A 23287-nucleotide genomic window follows, 5' to 3' on the forward strand; every position below is an offset into this window, starting at 1 on the left:
TAAGACCTTAAATCGAGAGATCGGTCTATATGGGGGCTATATCAATATACAGTCCGATATGGCCCATAACATAACATAACCTGCCTATGCACAAAAAAAAAGAATCTGTGCAAAGTTTCAGCTCAGTATCTCTATTTTTAAAGATTGTAGCGTGATTTCAACGGACACACGGATAGATATGGCCACATCGATTATTACGGCCATGAAGATATATATATTGGGTTGCCCAAAAAGTAATTGCGAATTTTTCATATAGTCGGCTTTGAAAAATTATTTCACAGCTTGTAACTCTGTAATTGCATTCTTTCTTCTGTCCGTTATCAGCTGTTACTTTTAGCTTGCTTTAGAAAAAAAGTGTAAAAAAAGTTCATTCTAAGTTTTATTAAAAATGCATTTACTTCCTTTTAAAATATCCGCAATTACTTTTTGGGCAACCCAATATATACTTTATAGGGTCGGAAATGGATATTTCGATGTGTTGCAAGCGGAATGGCAAATGAATATACCCCCATTCTTCGGTGGTGGGTATTGGCACTAACTGCAATACTGCTTTTGGTTTCCGCATTTGTTTCAATTCCAAACAGTACTGTAGCAAATACAACAACCAATTCCAATTTCTTTTTCTATCACCACTGTATTTTGTATTTTGGCTGCCAGATGTCGTTAGTAAAAACTGGTTCCATTTTTCAGGTATACTTTAGTTACATGAAGTGATCAACAGGTGTCGCTTGTGAAGAGAGAGAGAGAGAGACCCATTCTTTAACGATTTGCTTGAAATTTGATGTTTAAGGTGTAATTTTGCATCTGTGAACCATTCAAAAATATATTTATCAATTAAATAGTCCGCTTATTCACTGGTGTAGTGTAAATGTATTTTATATAGAATATGACTCCATTCCAACGAATACATTGCCATCTATGCGTTTAATGTGTCTATGTTTATTTGAGTCTTCTATATTTCGATTACATGGCAACGCGCTTGCTCTCGGCCTTTATTGCTAGAACTAGCAATGCATCCAGAAAAAGTCACAGTTTGATGCGGCTGGTGGCATCATTGACCCTTTTGGCCGCCTTGATCGATTTAACCCCTTTAGACTATTTTCTGTGGGGCTATGTTAAAGCTCATGTCTATCCAGACAAACCCGCTTCCATTGAAGCATTTATTCATGAGATACGGGAAAGAGTATGGCAAAATTGGACTAAGTGGATGGACCATTTTAGGCGTAGTTACGGTCAACATTGGCAAGAAATAATCTTCAAACATTTAATTATTCATTTCATAATTTTTCTGAATTTTATTTAATTTTTTTTTTTTGAGAAAATTTCCTATAGCTCTTAAAAAATCACTCTTTATATGTGTACTTTTCAGTGATTATGTGAAAGTGGTTTCATCTCAATGAATACAATGTCATCTATGCATTCAAAATTATCCTTAATCGACTTTATCAAATGCCGTATCATTACGTTTTGTAGGCTTTGGCATCACCGCTATATTTTTTGTTGGTTTTGTTTATCTTACCTAAGACAACAACCTACACACTATAATCCAGCCACCGCTACAGACAAATGAGCGCTTTAGCATTTATATCTTTCGGCTTTGAAGAATAGATTATTTGGGCAAGAGTGTATATAACCGAATGCAAATTTATCCACAAACATTCCATTAAGGAACGAGGAAAACTTCCAACATATCAATGAGTGCAGTTCGACTAAAACTTCAGCTCATTTATAATGGGAGCTCCTTTTTATGAAACGGACAGCACTTATTGATGTGTGAGAGGACGCCATCTGTATCTACCTATCTTCAATGAAGAAGAAAACCCCTTACAAATCGTACAACTTATCGAGGCACCTTTTATTGAGCTCTCACGTCGTCATTGTGCTTAGCCCCACCCAGTGTTGCATTTGCTGCCTACTTTTGTTCAATGACAGCCATGTCAAGTCATTTATATATTTTCCATGGTTTTTGTTTTTTACGGTTGTGGCTCGTAGAGTTTATCTGAAAAATTGTGCCGCCTGCCTGACTCAATCAATATCAGTAAACAATTGGTTTCGAGTTATGTCAAGTTTTCGCAAAAGAAATGTGCAAAAGCAGATACCATTTACTAGGACCAGTCCGCAAACTGGACAAGTGATAACCTCAAGTGGAAATCCCTCATTGGATGTCATATTGGGTAAGTGTGCCATGCATTGCTAATTGCAATGTAAATAAACAAAAAATGTAGCGAGCGAGTAAGTTAACGTGATTAAAATAAAAAGTGTGCCACCAACCGCCCAGCAACTGTTAATTCTTATCGTCGCTGTTACCCCTCCACCCCCTAAATAGTCATGTCAACAACTTTTACTGTTGTGATAATTTTTCAGTTTTATATTAAAGGTGAGGATTCTACGTCATCTTAAGAATTTCCTATACGCAGTCGTTACTTCCCAACCATGCCTTACAGGTTTTTGAAACTCTTGGAGGGAGAGAAATTAAAGTGGCTATTACGAATAAGGGGAATTAAGACTTAATAGAAACACCTTTCCATTATTCTTCCTGCCCTTACTGTTTTTCTTTCAAACCGGCTATAATTCAACTGTTCAATGAAAAATGTGTAGACTATTAATAATAAAACGCACAAATTCGTTCATATGACGTCGAAACCCCTAACATCCTGGCAAACATAAACACCCTCCTTCCCTTTGCTTGGGATTACTCATCAATGTTATTATAATCGAGGCAACAGATCTACAATTTAAATGTTGCCAATATTAGGCATAGGCTAAGTGAGGTTATAACGGTAGTCTGAAGTCAGAATTATACGTGCGATTTTTATCGATTGTGATACAACTGTAGAGACAGGATGATATGATCGCAGTAACTTTTGGCGACATAAGCGTATATCTAGATTGTTCAACCGTCAATCAATGGAGCAAGAACGAAGACCAATCGGAACATCAGTGGTCCCAAAATCGAGTCCCCTCCACAGATCTGTGGCTACAACAACCTAACCTAACCGTAGACGAAGTGATTCCTAGGGACATCAAGACACAAGCCACCTTTTTAACTGCCCAGCTAGACCCACTCGACTCAGACCCAGATCTCTCTGGACGCACCCCATCTTAGTCGCGGATTTCCTGGATGTGGATACTCAACCGAATCAAGCAGACTAAAGATAAAACACAACAAACAGCTACAACAACAACAAAGCCGAGATAGAGATATACAACGTGTATATACCGCCGGTTGGCAGCTGTGTCCCGATTAATGGCCAGGCCTACAGCCCCGACATAAGTGGGTTGCTATCTGGCCATAGTCGTCTGGTTCTGGGGGATTTCAATGCACATCACTCGTCATGGCATTCTCCCCTAGGCAACGACCATCGTGGCATAGCTTTGGCAGAGCAGATAGATAGCTCCACGTTTTGCACGGTGAATGAGGATGCCCCCACTAGGATTACGAGGAGGTGCAGCAGCTCGCCAGACATCTCAATCGCATCCCCTGATCTCCTGAGTGACGTATCCTGGCAAGCCGTCATCTCTTTGGGGTCAGACCACCTCCCCATAATCCTCACCATCGACCGACCACCCGACTTCATAACCTCTGAGCGCCGAACGTTCATCAACTATAAGAAGGCCAATTGGACTGGCTTCAGAGAGTATACCAATCGCCGCTTCAATGAACTGCCACCCCCCTCTGATGTGCTTGTGGCCGAGAGGAAATTCCGAGACATCATCAACGCAGCAGCCGCTCGCTTTATTCCAGCCGGTCGAATACCGCAAGTGCGACCCAATTTCCCGGCGCAAGCAGTGGTACTCGCAGACGAGCGTGATGGGATTCGTGCTATGGACCCCGCTAACCCCAGAATCAGCGAGCTGAATCTGGAAATAAACAGGGTAGTCAACGAACATAAGCGGAATTTGTGGCTGGAACACTTGGAGCAATGTAACTTAGGCACCGGTGCAGGCAAATTGTGGGCCACTGTTAAGTCTCTCTCGAACCCCGGTAGACGGGACGACAGGACCTCAGTCACTTTTGGCGAGTTAACCGTGACTGATCCGAAGAGATGCGCCAGGTTGTTCAACCGTCAATTTATCGTGCATCCCGAGAGAGACAGGGCAAGGAGGAGAGCCATTCGCCGTATTCGTGGTCTCCGAGCCGATGAACAGCCATCACAATTTACCGTGGGCGAAGTTACGAATGTCATCCGTGGCGCCAAATCTTCCAAGGCGTTGGGCCCCGACGGAATCTCTACATTGATGCTGAAGAATCTGGATTTACCTGGAGTTGAGTACCTTACCACTGTCCTTAACCTGTCATTGAACACTCTTATAGTTCCCGATGTCTGGAAAATGGGCAGAGTGATCCCGCTACTGAAGCCTGGTAAAGACCCGAGTTTGGGGGAGTCGTACAGACCGATCTCCCTTCTCTCACCAGTGGCTAAGACGCTTGAGGCATTACTCCTCCCGAGCCTCGTAGGAGAATTTCCATTCGCCGAGCATCAACACGGATTTCGGAGACTGCACAGCACAACAACAGCTTTGCATGCCATCACCACACACATTTGCCGTGGCTTCAATCAACCCAGGCCATGTGATAGGACGGTCCTCGTGGCATTGGACCTATCGAAGGCATTCGACACGGTCAGCCATGCCAAATTATTTGAGGACATCGCCAACACGTCCCTCCAGCCAGGCCTTAAACGTTGGGTCGCGAATTATCTGTGTGGCCGCCAGTCATTTGTGGAATTTAGGGATAAGAAGTCAAAACACCGTAGAGTGAAACAGGGAGTTCCCCAAGGCGGGGTGATATCTCCGGCTCTGTTTAACCTCTACCTTTCCTCCATCCCACCTCCTCCAGACGGCATAGAGATCGTATCATATGCGGACGACTGTACGATCTTGGCATCAGGCCCCCCACCCATTGATGACATCTGCGATAGGTTGAACGTCTACCTCAACGAGCTTGCCTCATATTTCGCTGCAAGAAATCTGAAGATATCCGCCACCAAATCTTCAGCCACACTGTTCACTACAAATACGCGTGAGGTGAATTCTGAGCTGACTGTGATGGTCGATGGAGAATTGATTCCGACCATCAAGTGTCCCAAAATACTTGGCGTCACATTTGACAGCTCCTACACTTTCTCCCCACATGCCACAGCAATCTGCAATAAAGTCAAAAGTAGAAACAAGGTCCTCAAGTCACTCGCTGGCAGCACTTGGGGTGCAGACAAAGAAACCTTGTTGACCACGTACAAAGCAATTGGCCGGTCTGTGGTAAGTTATGCAGCGCCAGTGTGGTCACGTCAGCTTTGTGACACGCAGTGGAATAATATTCAGATCTGTCAGAATGCCGCCCTCCGAACTGCGACGGGCTGCCTCCTTAGTTCTCATGTGGACCACCTCCACCAGGAGACAAAGATCCTACCAGTGCGAAGACATAACTACATGCTGTCTAAGCAATACCTTTTGGGCTGTTATCGCAGAAATCATCCAAATCATCATCTTGTGGATAGATACCCACCGCCCAGAAGCCTTAAGGTAGATCTACATGATCTAGAGCGTGAGGTCCAGCGCTACAAGAGAGAACCTCTAGATCAAGCGGCATATCAAGCGGGTCTGAACAACATTCATGCAGACACGGTAGCAGACGCGTTAACTGGCTACCGGGTGAATGTAGTCCTTGGAGTACGACCGCCACCCATTGCACCCGAAGAAATCGACCTCCCCCGGCAAACCAGAGTGATTCTGGCTCAATTACGTTCCGGCAGATGCAGCCGCCTCAATTCCCACAGAGCTAGGATTGATGCCGACGTGCAAGATGTATGTCCCGACTGTAACCAGGGACCGCACGATACACGTCACCTGTTTAACTGCCCGGCCAGACCCACTCGACTCAGACCCAGATCCCTGTGGACGCACCCCATCTTAGTCGCGGAGTTCCTGGGTCTTGACACTCAACAGAATCAAGCAGACGAAAGATAGTACACAATAAACTGCTACAACAACAACAACAACAACAACAAAGTAGTGATTCCAAAACCGAATCAAGTTTTCGATGAAAGGGAATCTTAAAATCGTCTTCTATCCCGTAGCCAAGACCCTCATTAACATCAAACACCTGCATTTCTCAAACGGCATTGCTCGACACATATTAAGCGTGGTCTCAATCAGGACAAAACAAGAACAAGAGGACTAGAAGGTCCTCGAAAGCTAATATACTTTACACTGTTTGTTGTTACCTTACCTCCAGCGATTGTATGGACGAATTCCAGTCCAAACTTGATGCTATCGAGGATGCGCTGGGAGAGAGAGTAGTAGTGTGGGGCATGTAATCGAACAACTCAAGAGGTAGGAAGATATTGCAGAAGGCTGCAAGGACCAAATGTGAAGGCACAATTCCCGAAATAATGCTGAGACAATCGCGGATGGAATCGATAACTGGCGGGTACTGGAGATATACTGATGAATATTGCTACAATGGCTGATGAATATTGCTACAATGATGAATATTGCTACATTTTTTTTTCGGTGTATGGAATACATTTTTCTTTTATTCATGTTAAATTAAATTATTAAATTAATTATTAAATTATTATTAATTAAATTAATTAATTAATTAATTAAATTAATTATTAAATTATTATTATTAAATAGAAAAAAAGTTATTACATTTTTTTTGGTAGCGGCTTTCATCAGCCACCTTGTACACAGCAAGTGATAACCAGTACATCGACTTTTCTTTTCGGCGCAGAGACGCCATGCCAGTAAAAAGAACAAAGGCACCTACACGCAAATGAAAGGTGAACAAGATAGAACCATCAATGCTCCAGCGGAAACGCCTCATTGGCAGCGAATCGCATCATGCCCATAGCAGACAAGGAGTGTGATAAGGCAATGAATAGGATTAAGGGATCGAGGACAACCAGAGCAGCAGTACACTCAATTGATGAACACAGACGTTGATTGCATCCGCAGGGGTGCAGCATTAGCAGAACATACCCAATATAAGGAGGCAAAAAAGGCAATGGTGAACGCCACTACCAAAAGACAAATGGGAAGAACTAAGAGAATATCTCAACCGAGACCCCTGGGGACTTAATACAAAGTTGTTATGAAAAAGCTGGGAGTGAAAAGCCCAAATGCGTAGATGGATATTCAAAGAATGGGGAATATTTTAACCACCCTATTCCCTAAACAAGGTCCAAGACCAAATGGATAAAATATTGTAGTGGACATACACACTCCCTCAGTCAAAATGAGGGCAAGAACGAAGACCAATCGGAACATAAGTGGTCATGTAGCCAATTAGTATGCACACCAAATCGATTCCTCTCCACAGATCTGTGGCTACAACAACCTAACCTAACCGTAGACGAAGTGATTCGTAGGGACATCAAGACACAAGCCACCTTTTTAACTCCCTCAGTCAAAATTTAATTTTTTTATTTTATTTTTATTCGCATTATGCAATTCGCCTTCAAAGCGTAGCCCTAGAAGTCATGAAGATAATCGCCGAGAAACGGTCAGAAATGCTTTTAAACATCTATAATAGATGTCTCTCCGAAGGAATATTCCCAGATGCATGGAAACAGAGAAGGCTGATTTTGATCAACAAGGGGAAATGTTGTTGTAGCAGTGTTTTGTACACTAAGGCGGCAGTCCTTGCCGATGGGGGACTCCATCGAGTCGATCCGGTACGTGCAACCGGTTGCCATGGAATTGACAAGGGGAAAATCGTCTTACAAGCCACTGTGTATTCTGGACACTTGCGTAGGCAATTGCCGCAGAAACCGACATCAAGGCTTCCACTCAAGGAAGGGCCCTAAAGGATGTAGTTGAGGTTATGAAGGCAAGCCCACGGCTGTAACCTCGTTTACACCCATCATCCCGTTGAAAACGCTAGATATCAAGAACGCCTTTAACAGCCTCAGGTGGGTGGACGATTTGCGGGCCAGAAGGGCCGCACGAAGACTACATCAGGTCATGATCAGAACCAGACATTGGTTGGAATCCCGCAGGCTACAGCTGGCAATGAAATAAACTGAGTTACTCCTGCTCACGTGGAAACAAATTCCCACAGAGATAGATATGCGGATCGAGGACGTCGTTTTATCCACTAGTATATGAAGATCAGGTTGGATCTTCATGTTTAAAAGCGAAAGGGCGGCAACGCTGGACGTCAAGAATGCCTTTAACAGCCTCAGGTGGGTGGACGGACGGATGGATCATAAAGTTGGACTTTAAAGTTCCAAAGTATCCGATGGGGTAATGAGATTCCTAAGAGATAGATTCTACACATTCACCGAGGGTATGGGTACGTCGAGAGCTGCACAAAATCCTATACTTGAGCCCGAACTCTGGAACGTCAGCTACGAAGGAATACTGAGGATGGAGATGGCAGTAAACACATTTATGGTCGGATACGCAGACGACATTGCCGCTGCCATTACGAGGCCCAATAAAAACTACAGCAGGACATGATCAGAACTAGACATTGGTTGGAATCCCGCAGGCTACAGCTGACAATGCGAAAGACTGAGCTACTCCTGCTCACACATCCCCACAGACATCGATATGTGAATCGAGGACGTCGTCTTTCCCACTAGTGAAGGCAAGTGAAATACCTAGGGGAACGACTCGACAACAAACTGACGTTTACAGCCCAGACGCAGTACGCAACGAGATTTGTGGTAAGTCCATACAGATTAAATGCGGGGCTACGGCGCTGCTTTTGGTACAGAGAACGGCTGATCTGAGAGTTACGTCATGTTGTTGTTGTAGCCATGCAAATTTAGAGGTGACAATACTCGGCAAGCTCCTGTAGGCGAGCAAACTCGTTCCGGTCCAACGATCCGATTGCCGCGGGAACAGGGTGGCCATAATCAATGGCGTCAATAAAGGCGCCTTGTCATATCGAACATCATAGGCACTCAGTATTTATACAAGAGTCGATGCCGCCCGGCCTCTCACTTAGACTCTCCGCTTGATACCAATGATTGTGCGCGATTACCGTTGCAGCTACATTTCACTATGCGCAACCTGTGGACGATCCCGGTAGCTCGCAGCTAAGCCTCTCGTTAAAGCAATGAACACTACACAGATCGGACCTCAAACTTGCAGCCTGTGTAGTGCTCACAGCTATCGCGTGCCGGGCAGCGATGTTACCGAACAGTGTTTGAACTCGCAGTTCTCGTCATTGCGGGTAAGGTGCCAATAGACCAACAGGCTCTAGAGCGTATACAAATATATGACGCCAAACTGAACCACTAAAAGGAATCGACAAGAAAAGATATTCAACAAGACACTCTAAGGATTTGGCATTCAAGATGGAATAATGACACATGAAGCAGATTAACCTTTAAGCTCATCCCCGATATACAACAATGGGTCGTTGGAAAGAAAGGTGAGATAAACTTCTATAGGACGCAAGGCAAAATCTGGTCACGGATACTTCCGTAAGTCCCTAAATAGAATGAGAAAATCCAGCTCACCATTCTGCATCTACTAAGAAGAAGACATTAAAAACAATCAGCATTGGTTCCACAATTAGGGGATGTGTGTTACCCTGTCACAAGGGAAGGCCCTCGACTGTCGCAGTTCACTCAGTTCAACATTCACCTGTTCTGGGTGCCAGGCCACAGAGATATCCAAGGGAATTTTAAAGCAGACGAGCTTGCGAGACTAGGAACTACCTTGCACATTCCAGCGACACTGGAATCTGTGGGTATGCCTCTAGCGACATGTAAACTAAGTTTTCAGGACCAAGCCCGAAGGGCAATGAACGATAGATGGTCAGAAAGGTGGGCTGTGAGCATTCCAATACTATGTGGCCTAATCTAGACTTGAAGAGTTCTACTGCTTTGCTGTCATTGGCTAGAACAGACGTCTCAGTCATTATGCCGGTCATGACAGGAAAACATGCTGACAGACTGAAGGTTGCCAGCAACGACTTTTGCAGAAGCTATGAGGACATCGAAGAAGAAGAAACTATAGAACACCTTCTGTGTGTGTGTATCCCGCACTGGCAGTTAGAAGGAGGTCCACTTTAAGTTCTCATTTCTTTCAGAACCTGTCTTATTGCGCTTTTTTTAAGTGATCTGGTTGGTTCAACGGTATGAACTAGAAGGCATCTTCCTTCTTCTGTTCCTGTGGTATCGCAATGGACGAAAATGTCTAAGTGAATCTGATGGCAGACTGCCACTTAAACCTAACCTAACCTAAGAAGAAGAGGTGTTGAATGATGCAGAGCACGCAGTCTTACGCGTGACAGCCAGGCGCGACTAGAAGAGCAGATCGGTAAAATAAGAGCGGAAAACCTAACAACGAAGATGTGCAGCAAACTTTTGTCGAAGTGATACTCAAGTCAAAGAAAAGAGACCTTGACGCGACATCAATGATAGAGCGACTGGAGAGGGCAGCTGGACACAGGAACACTAAAACCTCGATCTAATGCGAGAGCGGTGCCGAGGTGGTTTACAACATGCCCCGAGAGATAAGGTTTGTTCTTCGTCGGTGGAGACCGAGCCCGGTATTCGGCGGGAAGCGACGGCATCTTTTGCCTATCAAAGGTTTTCGATACGGTTAGTCATATCATACTTTTGAAGAACATTACCAACGACTTCCTTCAACCAAAAATGAAACACGAAATTAAACAAGGCCGTACCGTATTTTGGGAAACCATCACCTTGGATTTTGCTAATGAACTTAGTTGAAGGTTGAGCAACACATAGTGATGTGAGGTTTGAAACTACTAAAATGAAGCTCAGCAAACTGCTACAGTTTATATCCTTATTTCTCATGTGGGCCAACAAAATCAGGAGACACTTCATTTGAAGACATTAGGTCCATTGTGTTAGTTCTAGAAAAGAAGAAGAAGAAGAATAATACAATAGAGACATAAGCGTATATAGGCCTCTGGGGGTAGGCTAAGAATCCCCCAGAAATGTTTTTGCCCACCCATCCGCCTCTTTGTGACCCAACAAAAATTCACCTCGGTTTCACTGATTCAGTACCATGATCAAGACTCATTATTACTGACTACCTCGTCAACCTTAATGGCCAGAAATCCAAAAAGGCCTCTTTGCATCCTCTAATCATTCTACTAGACCTGTCTAATTCTTAGGTACCATGCAGTCTCCGGCCTACGTACACCCCATCCATTTTTAATTTGTTTGATAATAAATGGGGAGTGACTCATATTATTTTTAACAATCAGTTTGAAAATTGCACAACGACTATTTGTCACGACTAACGACTATTGTTTGCAGAAACTTCCAAAGTCAGCCTAGTGGGAAAGTACCTCGAAAAAGTCAGCAATTCCGTGCTACTAAGTTAGGTTAGGTTAAAAAAAGGGAGTGTGGATATTAAACCGCCCCATGCCACTATGGACATATACCAAATCCCATGGCAGCCGGTTGTACGTACCGGATTGACCCGATGGAATCCTTCATCGGGAAGGGCTGACTCCGCGGTGTTCAACACACAGCTACAACAACAACAACCTAAGCCAGTAATCGGCTTGTTGTATGCTCTAATTTCTAGAAAGTAACCTCACATAAGAAAATCTAGGTTAGGATTTTCGTGCTTACCAATTCCAATTGTTTTCCATACCTCGTCCCTAAGTTGGTTCATGTCTGGTATTGTGTGCCCAGCTAAGTACCGGTGTCTGTTAGCCGCGAAAGCCGGGCAATGACATGGCAAATGCTCCAACGTCTCATCACCTTCCCCTTAAGCCCTACATATGCTAGCTAGCACTTGCCGCACACATTTTCCATAAGTGAGCTCGTAGTCCTATGTGTCCCGCTATGATACCAAAAGCTTTTTTTGTTGATAATCCTTTCCATTTTTCATCATAGGTGGTGGTCTTCCTATTGGCTCCATATGCCTCATCGAGGAGGACAAATTTGTTACATACTCCAAAGTATTGGCCAAATATTTTATGGCCGAGGGCATTTTGTCCAAACAAACTGTATTCCTAGGCAGTCTGGATGACAGTCCCAAGGATGTTATACTCAAATTACCCAAACCACTGGATGACAACGAAGTTGAAAAGGATAAAATTGAAACACAAATGGAGGTTGAAGAGAATCCTGATATAGCCAAGAATGGCTTACGCATTGCATGGCGCTACAATGATCTGCCTATGGTCAATTCTGAAAAGACCAACACTCAAATTGGCCATCATTTCAATCTGATGGAACAAATGGACATCAACATGCTAAAATATGCCGACACTATAACTTGGTCCGATGACCCTTTGGACAATGAGATTGTTGTTAACCAAGACGATGATGATGATGACGAAGAAGAGGTGGCCAATCATTATGACAATGACAGTGATGCCACCTATGTCATGGACTCCAGCAAAGACATGGAAATAGAAAATGAGAATAATTCTTCCAATACCCTTAATCCGCCACCACCTACAACGGCAGATGATAAAAATGCCACCGGCTCGACGGAGACCTCATCGTCATTGCCCACACCACCACCGCCGATTTGTAAGCCACCAGCAAAGACACAACTATTCGAAAATGCAAAATATTTTCGCCTACTCAAAGAGATTCAGCAGTTATTGCGCGATGATAAATTCCATTCGGGAGGTTTTTTGATTAAGAAAAGCCTATGTCGTGTTTGCATAACCTCATTGGCCTCACCCATGTGGTATGATGACAATTATGGGGAGGATCTATTGAAATTCTTGACTATTTTGCGAGCAGCGGTGCGTTCTTCGGTATCGGTGTGTTTTATAACCATGCCCATGCATTTGGTGGCGAAATATGTAAGTGTATATTAGGGTGGGTCAATACATGTTTTTGGGGAGGAAACAGAAAAAAAACCACCCCCAAAAAATGGTTATCAAAATCGAAATCTACGAGGAATTATAAGATACCATGGGTTAAAAAATGGTGGGCACACTGAAACATGCTCCCAAAGCCCTTTGGGTTTATAATCTTGTGCTACTAACTACAAATTTCCCATGAATATTCCTTTAAAGGCACAGAGGTTACTTCTCTCATATCAATGAGTAAAGCCCGATTAAAGTTTTAAGCTCAATGTTAAGGGGCCATCCTTTTCATCAGCCGAGTGTGAACAGCATGCCTCTTAGCGACACCACTTGATAGAGAAGTTTTAGTCTACAACCCGATAAAACCCTTTCGGTTTTAACCACAAAGTCCTCAAGTTACTGACTTATCTTCTATGGCTTGATCCTGGCTTCAATCGTTTCGTCCGGATCTAGAAGATAGATTATTGACGCACGAATTTTGTCATTAAAAACAGGCAGCACTAGGGGTGCAATCAAAGAAGACTTGTTGACCACGTACAAAGCAATTGGCCGATCTGTGGTAAGTTATGCAGCGCCACTGTGGTCTCGTCAGCTTTGTCACACGCAGTGGAATAATATTCAGATCTGTCAAAATGCCGCACTCCGAACTGCGATGGGCTGTCTCCTCAGTTCTCATGTGGATCACCTCCATCAGGAGACAAAGATCCTACCTGTGCGAAGACATAACTACATGCTGTCTAAGCAATATCTTTTGGGCTGTAATCGCAGAGATCATGGCAGCCCCATGCAGCCCACGGCAGCCGGTTGTACATACCGGATTGACCCGATGGAATTCTTCATTGGCAAGGACTGCCGCCTCAGTGTATAACACACTGCTACAACAACAACAGAACCCATCCAAATCATCATCTTGTGGATAGATATCCACCGCTCAGAAGCCTTAAGATAGATCTACATGATCTAGAGCGTGAGATTCGGCGCTACAAGAGGGAAACTCTAGATCAAGCGGCATATCAAGCAGACAACATTCATGCAGACACGCTATCAGATGCGGTAAACGGCTACCGGTTGAATGTAGTTCTTGGACAACGACCACCTCCCATTGCACCTGAAGAAACTGACCTCCCCCGGCAAACCAGAGTAGTTCTGACTCAATTTTGTTCGGGCAGATGCAGCCGCCTCAACTGCTACAGAACAAAGATTGATGCCGACTCGCAAGACGTATGTCCCGATTGTAACCAGGGACCGAACGATACACGTCACCTGCTTAACTTGGCCAATTCTACTCAGACCCAGATTCCGGTGGACGCAACCCATCTTAGTCGCAGAGTTCCTGGATCTTGACACTCAACAGAATCAAGCAGACGAAAGATAGAACACAACAAACTGCTACAACAACAAAAACCGGAAGCTCCCTATTATATTGGGTTGCCCAAAAAGTAATTGCGGATTTTTTAAAAGAAAGTAAAAGCATTTTTAATAAAGCTTAGAATGAACTTTAATCAAATATTGTATATAATTGCCATTTTGTTCCTGGCAAATTTAGTATTCCACGCTCATAGAACTTCTGGCCTTTATCTGCAATAAACTGAACCAAGTGCGATTTTATAGCCTCATCATTGCCGAAAGTTTTACCATTTAAGGAGTTCTGCAAAGATCGAAATAAATGGTAGTCTGATGGTGCTATAGGTCAGGGCTATATGGTGGATGCATCAAAAGTTCCCAGCCAAGCTCACTCAGTTTTTGGCGAGTGACCAAAGATGTGTGCGGTCTAGCGTTGTCCTAGTGGAATATGACACCTTTACGACCAATTGACCAATTGACCAATTCTGGTTGCTTCTCCTTGATGGCTGTATTCAATTTGTCCCATTGTTGAGAGTAAACATCCGAATTAATCGTTTGGTTCCTTGGAAGCAGCTCAAAATATACCACCACCCTTCCAATCCCACCAAACAGACAGCATAACCTTCTTTTGGTGGATATCAGCCTTTGAAGTGGTTTGAGCTGGTTCACCATGCTTGGACCATGATCGTTTTCGACTAACGTTGTTGTAAACAATCAATTTTTCATTTCGAATTCATTGCGTTTAAGGTGCATATCACAAGCGTTGATTCGGTTTGTTAAATGAGTTTCTTTCAATACATGTGGTACCCAAATATCAAGCTTTTTCACCAGTCCAAGACTTTTTATGTGACAATGAACGGTTGATTTTGGTATATTTAACTTCTCTCCTATCTCACGCTCAGTTACATGACCATCCAATTTGATTAATGCTTAAAATTTGTCAACGCAAAATCCGCAATTACTTTTTGGGCAACCCAATATTATAGAACCATGGCTTCTACGGCAACTTTACTTAGCATCCTTCGTAGATTTCGATTTTGATAAACGCTTTGCCTTCAAAAAAAAAAAGACTGATCCACCCTAGTGTCATATACGTTATATGGTAGGCCATAAATGCAAAAAATAATTCCCTTTTGGTTTTTTTTTTTTATTAAGGATGATACCTTGGTTTCAAAAATACGCAATTTAGTGGATTATGCCATTGAACTGGAGTCATTTGCCGGCTCGGACAAAGAAACAAATCCCGCGTTCAAGGAATACCATGGTTTGATACATTTACGCAAAATAACAGCTATTAACACATTAAGTGCCTATATGCCAGAGACCACAGATTTGGCATTTAAACTGAGGCGCAAGAAGTTTGTTATAGAAAAATTGCATTTACCTCCAGGTAAGTAATCAGTAAGACAAAAAATGTCGGTTAAACTCATAGATGAACCTTTCTTGCAGAATTACAAGAAGACACCAATGCCATGGATACACAGCCCACACTGAGCTGTGGCAGTAACATAAGTCCAAAGAGTAACAATTCATTGGATTTTTGAATGAAATGCATGATCCAAGTAAAAGCAACAAAAAAAAAAAAAACCAGGAAAACAAAACAAACAAAAAGTACAAGCAACAAGTTAACCAGCTGCAAGCAAACACAACAAACAACTAAAAAAAGTTTCTTAATATATTTTTTAAAAGAACACAAACCTTGAGGATCCTCCTTCGAAGCAGTGTATCTTCAAAGGGTTAAACAAATAGAAATATCTAAAATCTAAAAATGTTGTAAAATATCATTAAGCGATTTTGCTACAAACAGATAATTGGAAGTTTTTTTTTTTTTAGAAATAACCTCCATTTCAAATTCATTTCAGAAATGAGAGAGACATTGCCAATCCATCGATCACTCGAGCCTTGTCATCTTTATATTTTGTTGAAAATGTTCCATAATATCCATATTATAGATATAAATATTTTTTAAAATTTTTTCCTATTGGCCTTATATTTTGTGCAGGGGTATACATTACTTTTTTTTTTATCCTGCACCTACCTTTGGCCAAAATTTTAAATTGTTTGAAAATCTATTTTCTATTAAAATTTATTTTCTATGTATATTATAAAGTGTGTTCATACCATTCATTATAAATGATCTAAAACAAATACCAATAAAAACAAACAAATATTTGTACAAATTATGAGAAAAAAAAAACGAATGAAGCTAAAAGTTATTAAGCTACAGAAATGGACTCGATAACCCTACAGGAGATGAATTTGAGCAGCACACGGGTTAGAACTCTGAACTCCGATTTGTGTGGCATTCATCGTCATCACAAGAAGCTGTTGTTGTAGGTGAGTAAGCTCGTTCCGGTCCAAAGCAACGATGGCCACGTTAACAAGGTGGCCATTGGTTATTTAAAGGCGACAATAACTCGCCTTATCATAAAGAGCATCATAGGCACTCTGTATTTGCCGCCCGGCCTCTCACTTAGACTCTCCGCTCGATATCGCTGAATGTTCGTGACTGCCGTAGCAGCTACTTCGACCGATCCGATATGGACCGTACTTGTCGTGGCTGTTGGAAATCATAGAAAAATATCGCCTCCAAAATTTCCGGCAAATCGAGTAAAAATTGCACCCCCCAGTGGCTTAGAGTGCCTAATTAGGAGATTGATTTATATGGCAGTTATATAACCAATATCAACCGATTTGGATCATACTTGGTACAGTTGTTGGAAGTCTTATCAAAACGACATATGTAAAATTTCAACCAAAATTGACAAGAATTGCGTCCTCTAGAAGCTCAGGAAGACTAATCGGGAGATCAGTTTATATGGCGGCTACATCGGGTTATGGACCGACTTAGATCATGCTTGTCACAGTTGTTGGAAGTGATAACAAAACACCACATGCAAAATTTCAGCCGTGTCGGATAAGAATTGCGCCCTGTAGAGGCTCAAAAAGTCAAGACCCAATATCGGATTATATGGCAGCTATATCAAAACATAGACCGATTTGGCCCAATTACAATTTCAACCGACCTACACTAATAAGAAGTATTTGTGCAAAATTTCAAGCGCCTACCTTTACTCCTACGGAATTTGGTGTGCTTTCGACAGACAGACGGACGGACATGGCTAGATCGACTTAAAATGTCATGACGATCAAGTGTATATACAGCGGTCAAAAAAAGTATTCATCATTAGCAAAATTGATAATAAATTCACTTATTTTGGGTAATTGAAGAAAATTTAAAGTAAACAAATAATGCAGTTTTATGCAATAGTTTATTTTTCGTAATATGTTTTAAAATAAATTCAAAAAATAAATTTAATTAGCGCAAAAAATGCAATTTTATATAATAACACCAAAAACAGAACAAAAAAAGTATTCATCATTGATGTGCTATCATCAAAGTCAAATTCAAATATTATTTGGGAATCCCCCTTTTCTGTTTTATTTAGTAAAGGAGGCTTTGCCCTTGACAGCAAATATTTAATTTCATTGAAAATATAGTTTTTTGTCAAAATGGGTCGTAAGCAAAACGAGGTTTCTGATGAGGTAAAAGTTTTGATAATAAAACACCACAGGAATGGTTTAACTCAAAAAACTATCAGTGAAATATTAAATAGACCACGATCTACTATACAATCCATCATCAGAAAGTCGACAGAAACGAAAACTGTTGACAATAAACCAAGATCTGGTCGACCAAAAGCACTTTCAGTTGGAGATGTGCGTTGGCTAGTGCGGCAAGTTCAGAAAACTCCGAAGACAAATGCGACCATTCTTCGTAAAAACACTATGGAATATTTAGGGAAGGAAGTTACTACACAAACAATTCGAAATACACTCAAAAGGCATAGTTACAGAGGGAGAACTGCACGTAAGAAGCCCTTTATAAATAAAATAAACCGAGTGAAAAGGCTAAACTTCGCAAAAATGTATGTAAAACAGCCCGAATCATTTTGGAAAACAGTCATTTTTGCAGACGAGAGCAAGTTTAATCTTTTTGGGTGCGATGGAAAGGTCATAGTGTACAGAAAATCAAATACAGAGCTTGAAGAACGAAACACAGTTGCTACTGTAAAACATGGTGGAGGTGGTTTAATGGTTTGGGGGTGTATGGCGGCTTCAGGAGCGGGAAATCTTGAAATTATTAATGGAGTAATGGATCATAAGTATTACATTGACATTTTAAAGAGGAATTTAAAAGATAGTGCTGTAAAACTTGGGCTTGGTAATAACTTTCAATATTATCAAGATAATGACCCCAAACATTCTGCTTTAAATACCAAGATGTGGATGCTGTATAACTGCCCCAAAGTCATTAAAACTCCTCCTCAAAGTCCCGACTTGAACCCAATTGAACATCTTTGGGAACATCTCGAACGCAAATTGAGAACGCGCAATTTTTCGAGCAAGAGTCAAATGCAACAGGTGATAATGGAGGAATGGACTAATATAGACCAAAATATAACCGCTAAATTAGTCCAATCGATGTCAAACCGTTTAAAAGAAGTTATAAGACGCGGTGGTCGAATAACAAAGTATTAATTTTTTTAAATTATGTTATTTATTTTTTTGTTTTTTTGCAATGATGAATACTTTTTTTGTTTAATTTTTTGTGTTCAGCTGTAAAATGGCCCTTTTTGTTCCAATAAATACTATTTTTTTCTTTAAAAACAATGAAATTGTGTACATATATATCACACAAGCACTACTGCATCATTAGTTTAATATGTTTTTATTCCAATTGTCTTTTGTAGACTTATTAAAAAAAAAACATTGAATGATGAATACTTTTTTTGACCGCTGTATACTTTATGGGGTCTAAGACGCATATTTCGAGGTGATACAAACGGATTGACGAAATTAGTAAACCATAATCCCATGGTGGAGCGTATAAAAATAACGAAAAACAAAATTTTTTGTATGATCTCAAATCATGCGGTATTTTAACGTACGAATCCCCAGAAAGCGGGATTGGTCGTGCGTGAGTAAAATTATCGTCTTCTGAGCGTACATGAACGTTAGACGGCATCCAAAAGTCGTGCGTAAGCGCGCGTCAGTACAAATTTTTCTCGTGCGTGACTTCTCTAATCGTTAATTCTACACATGAAAATGTGGCTACAACAACAACAAGCATATACGGACATTTTGAAGATGTGAGTAGTCCCAATGCTTACCCATGTGAGTAGTCCCTTTCTTAACATTACCCATGTTCGAGGTGTTGATAAACGGAAATTCGTAAAAAAAAAGTGGGAAAAGACAAATTTGAAAAGATAATATCGAAATTTTGTATCAATAGCAAAGCCTCTTTAGCTCAGTGGTAGAGCACTGGTCTCGTAAACCAGGGGTCGTGAGTTCAAACCTCACAGGAGGCATTGTATTTTTGTAGAGAAAAAAAAACCCCTTGATAGGGGATAACCAGATTCATTTAAGATTTTTATAATCACCACCATGGATGGATTTTATAGTCTCGTGTCAAAATATCCACAGTCATCCTGCCAAGCTCATCAAGGTTGACTCCTCTATCGAGGGTAACATTCTCGTTGTGAAGAAGAGGCTTCATCCCTGACCTTAACTGTCCCTTTTATCAAGCTTTCTCCTACAGTCGAACCTATGGCGGAAAGACTTTCCCCGAAATATGGCAATGTCTTAAAAACTCCAACGCTTGAGGTGGTAGCTATAATCTACGGTACAAACACGACAAAAAAAATTCAAAGATATCAAACAAGTAAAAGCGTGTTAAATTCGGCCGGGCCAAATCTTGGGAACTCACCACCATGGTTTCTGCTAAAATATGGCAGCTATATATGGTTATAGACCGCCATGGACCCTACTTGGCTCAATTATTGAAAGTCAAAACAGGAAACAATATGCAAAATTTCAGCCAAATCGGATAAAAATCACGGCTTGTAAGGGCTCAAGAAATCAAATCGGGACAACGGTTTATATCGTAGCTATATCATGTTCTTGACCGATTTGGACCGTACTTGGCATAGTTGTTGAAAGTCATAACAGAGCACCACGTGCAAAATTTCAGCCAAATCGAACAAAAATTACGGCTTCCAGGGGCTCAAGAAGTCAAATCGGGAGATCGCTTTATATGGGAGCTATATCCAAATCTGAACCGATATGGCCCATTTGCAATCCCCAATGACCTACATCAGTATTAAGTATCTGTGCAAAATTTTAAGCGGCTAGCTTTAAGCGCTTGACCGCTATCGTGATTTCGACAGATGGACGGACGGACGAATGTGGCTCGTTCGACTCAGAATGTCGAGACGATCAAGAATATATATAATTTATGGGGTCCTAGATCAATATTTCGATGCGCTACAAACGGATCGACTAGATTAGTATACCCCCATCTTATGGTGGTGGGTATAAAAACTACCAGTGAGGAGAAAGCACGCCGTTATGCAGAGATCACTGAAGTGGTCTCGTTATATCCGACCTATTCGTCCGCAACAAGTCAATCGGAAAGTCCAATTCCTACCAATCCTACCGCTTGAAACAGAAAGTCCTAGTGGTGGTTTGTAAAGGCACCCATGGTGTTGGCTTAATCCTGCAGGGTTCTAACACCCGGTGAATATAATGCGTCTATCAACGCCCCAATACATAACCAGCCAGAATGAGTACCAAATCGATCCCACGTTGTTTGGACGTGATCTCCCCTTGTTTAGGAGCGGAGCACTATCTAAAAATCCTTCCCATAGATAGACCGGTCAAGGCACCCGGTTGATTACATGCAACACACTGAGCATCGAAATGCCCTTTTTGCGATTTTAGGTAGAAACCACAGCCACCACGTTGCCCCCAACTGGAACCTCACCATAGGCTGGAAACTAAGTTCCATGTGCTTCTAACTTCCGTGGTACCAGATTGAGGACTCTGGTCAGACCACGTAATACAACTACTTCCAGTTGAACTCCAAACAGTTCCGGACTGGACTGGTCAGCAGCCTTCAACTCACCCACCATTTCGATGCAGTCGACTAACCAATCAACCAATCGTCCATTACCACCAACCCATTCATCACCTTCATCATTCTTCCAAAATTTTTATAAAATTTTCTCTAAAGACAAAATTTCTATAAAATTTTCTCTAAAGGCAAAACTTCTCTGAAATTTTCTCTAAAGACAAAATTTCTATAAAATTTTCCCTAAAAAAAATGAAGTTTTCACTAAAGACAAAATTTCTATGAACTTTTCCATAAAGACAAAATTTTTACGAAATTTTCCCTAAAGGCAAAATTATTATTTAAAGACTAAATTTTTTTAAACTTCCTATAACCATTCATATATGGTTTTTTGGCAATCTTATGTTGATGGGTACCAAAGATTCGTCAATGGTCTGTTGAAACATTTTTTCTTCCATCTATAAAACCTAAAATATCATACTTTTATTCTGCCTCCTGTGAGGATTGAACTCACGACCCCTGGTTTACAAGACCAGTGCTCTGCCACTGAGCTAAAGAGGCTGCTTGCATGATTTGCACTCATTTTCTATCATTATTTTAAAGTCTGCGTTATCAACGTCATTAGGATATGAACTTCAATTTGTTCTTCATCTGTTATCAGAGATGTTAACATCAAAAACCTTACTCCATCAATCAAATTCTTGATAGCAATTATTTTTTTGGTAATGAAAATATAAAATATTGATACTGATGATGTTCTAAACCTTAAAGCACAAAAATGGATTTTTTGTATGAGCCTTGTTAACATTATGTCATATTGCTCGAAGAGCCCAACTTAATATAATCATCATAATGGAATTTTATCGAGGCAAATCTCAGAATCTCAGTTTGTTTGAGAAAGATAGAAAAAGGAAAGAGAACCGATTTAACTTTGCTCTCTCTTTCTCTTACAAACTGCGATTACCGTAAGACTCATTTGTATGGTTTGAATTATTCTAATAACGTGTAATGGTGTGTTTGTGTGTGAGTTTTTTTACCTTCGCTGATGAAGAGTGATTTAATAATGAATAAAGGAGATTTCAAAGCCTAAATCTTAAGTAGATGGCAGTAGCATGGGAGGCAGATCTGAATAAATTCTCGAATGTAGTATTAAGGATTTTGGGATCATTTGACAAATATATCATGGGATAGCCGTAACTGTCCATGCATTAAGCCGTCTAGGGTACCTGGACCATTTAATCACATGCCCATACGAGCTTTCCATTTCTTTAGATCGCGACTGGTCCGCGAGTATAGGGACTACGACCTTGTTGTCGTATTGTTTGGCATTCCACAACTATGCTGATATACTATACTTAAGTGTCTTCCTTGCTGTGAAGAGGAGGTAAATTGGCCTGTATATGTTGCGGTTGCTTGTGCCTTTGTCTGGTATCCCAATTCTCTTTTTCCTTCACTATTATAAACATGGAATTCTTTTTGTGTAATCTAACACCTCTACATCCTCGAAGTTGATCTCAAACCTTGTCTGTTGAAATGAATAAAAAACGATTTAGATGACCTCTGCAAAAATGATTCGTCGTCTGTAATAAAGAGTTTAATTCGATGCCCATGATGATGGGATTCAATTTAAACAAGCGCTGGATTTTATACCATACCAGTATGTGTGGATGAGACATTGCTTTGTGGTCATGAAACATGGAGATTTTTGCAACACAGTGCTTTGAAGCTAAAAATTGACCATTAATTTTTCGTTTACCAGGTAAACTTTACCAAATTTTACATTAACTTAATAAATATTTGGCATATGAAACACTGTTTCACAAGTCTCCCACTCAAATGCATTTTAATGGAAAGAGGAAGAGATGAAGAGAAGCATTTTTGGAGTTCTTTGTGCAAAAAACAAATGTGCTGCTATTGTATCACTTCCGAATAATAATGTCCAACAGACAGAATACTCATAATACAAACATGAAAATGAAGGGTGCCCCCTCCTACAATTGCAAAGTGAGAGAGAGAGAGAGAGAGAGAGATGAAGAGTGGTTAACACTGTTTGTTCAAACTACAGAAAACTTTTTAATGTACCAACATCTATGTTATTAGACTTTTTCTGGGGTCGCGGAGAGTCATGTTTGAATAAATTTTATTGTAACAAAGAGCGCCAATTTTGTGACCCCAATGTGTTTGTTCTGTATATTCGTCATGCTTTGCTGGGGATCTACGATCATTGAACGCAGCATTGGCCCCTTTGTGTTAATGGT

The 23287-nt window shown here is 41.2% G+C and overlaps 1 protein-coding gene and 2 non-coding genes across 3 annotated transcripts; 2 read left to right on the forward strand and 1 right to left on the reverse strand.

Moving 5' to 3' along the window:
• Positions 1-1974: 1974 nt before the first annotated feature.
• Positions 1975-15927, forward strand: LOC106083256 (elongator complex protein 4). The gene is made up of 4 exons (XM_013246169.2): positions 1975-2174; positions 11841-12766; positions 15272-15506; positions 15566-15927. Exons 1-4 carry the CDS (start codon positions 2060-2062, stop codon positions 15658-15660), a joined length of 1371 nt encoding a protein of 456 aa, XP_013101623.1. The 5' UTR covers positions 1975-2059; the 3' UTR covers positions 15661-15927.
• A 3489-nt stretch (positions 15928-19416) lies between these two features.
• On the forward strand, positions 19417-19488 carry Trnat-cgu (transfer RNA threonine (anticodon CGU)). Its single transcript has one exon. It is a non-coding gene; the product is annotated as a tRNA-Thr (tRNA).
• Positions 19489-21518: 2030 nt separating this feature from the next.
• Positions 21519-21590, reverse strand: Trnat-ugu (transfer RNA threonine (anticodon UGU)). Its single transcript has one exon. It is a non-coding gene; the product is annotated as a tRNA-Thr (tRNA).
• Positions 21591-23287: the final 1697 nt, after the last annotated feature.

The sequence above is a fragment of the Stomoxys calcitrans genome, chromosome 5 (genome assembly GCF_963082655.1).
Source record: "Stomoxys calcitrans chromosome 5, idStoCalc2.1, whole genome shotgun sequence".
In the NCBI taxonomy this organism is placed as follows: domain Eukaryota; kingdom Metazoa; phylum Arthropoda; class Insecta; order Diptera; family Muscidae; genus Stomoxys; species Stomoxys calcitrans.

What these genes read in the sequence shown, in the direction of transcription:
- LOC106083256 (XM_013246169.2), top strand. Translation starts at nt 2,060, where the DNA reads ATGTCAAGTTTTCGCAAAAGAAATGTGCAAAAGCAGATACCATTTACT. An exon ending in CTCATTGGATGTCATATTGG is followed by an intron (nt 2,175 to 11,840) that starts GTAAGTGTGCCA and finishes TTTTCATCATAG; the next exon opens with GTGGTGGTCTTCCTATTGGC. An exon ending in AAAATTGCATTTACCTCCAG is followed by an intron (nt 15,507 to 15,565) that starts GTAAGTAATCAG and finishes CCTTTCTTGCAG; the next exon opens with AATTACAAGAAGACACCAAT.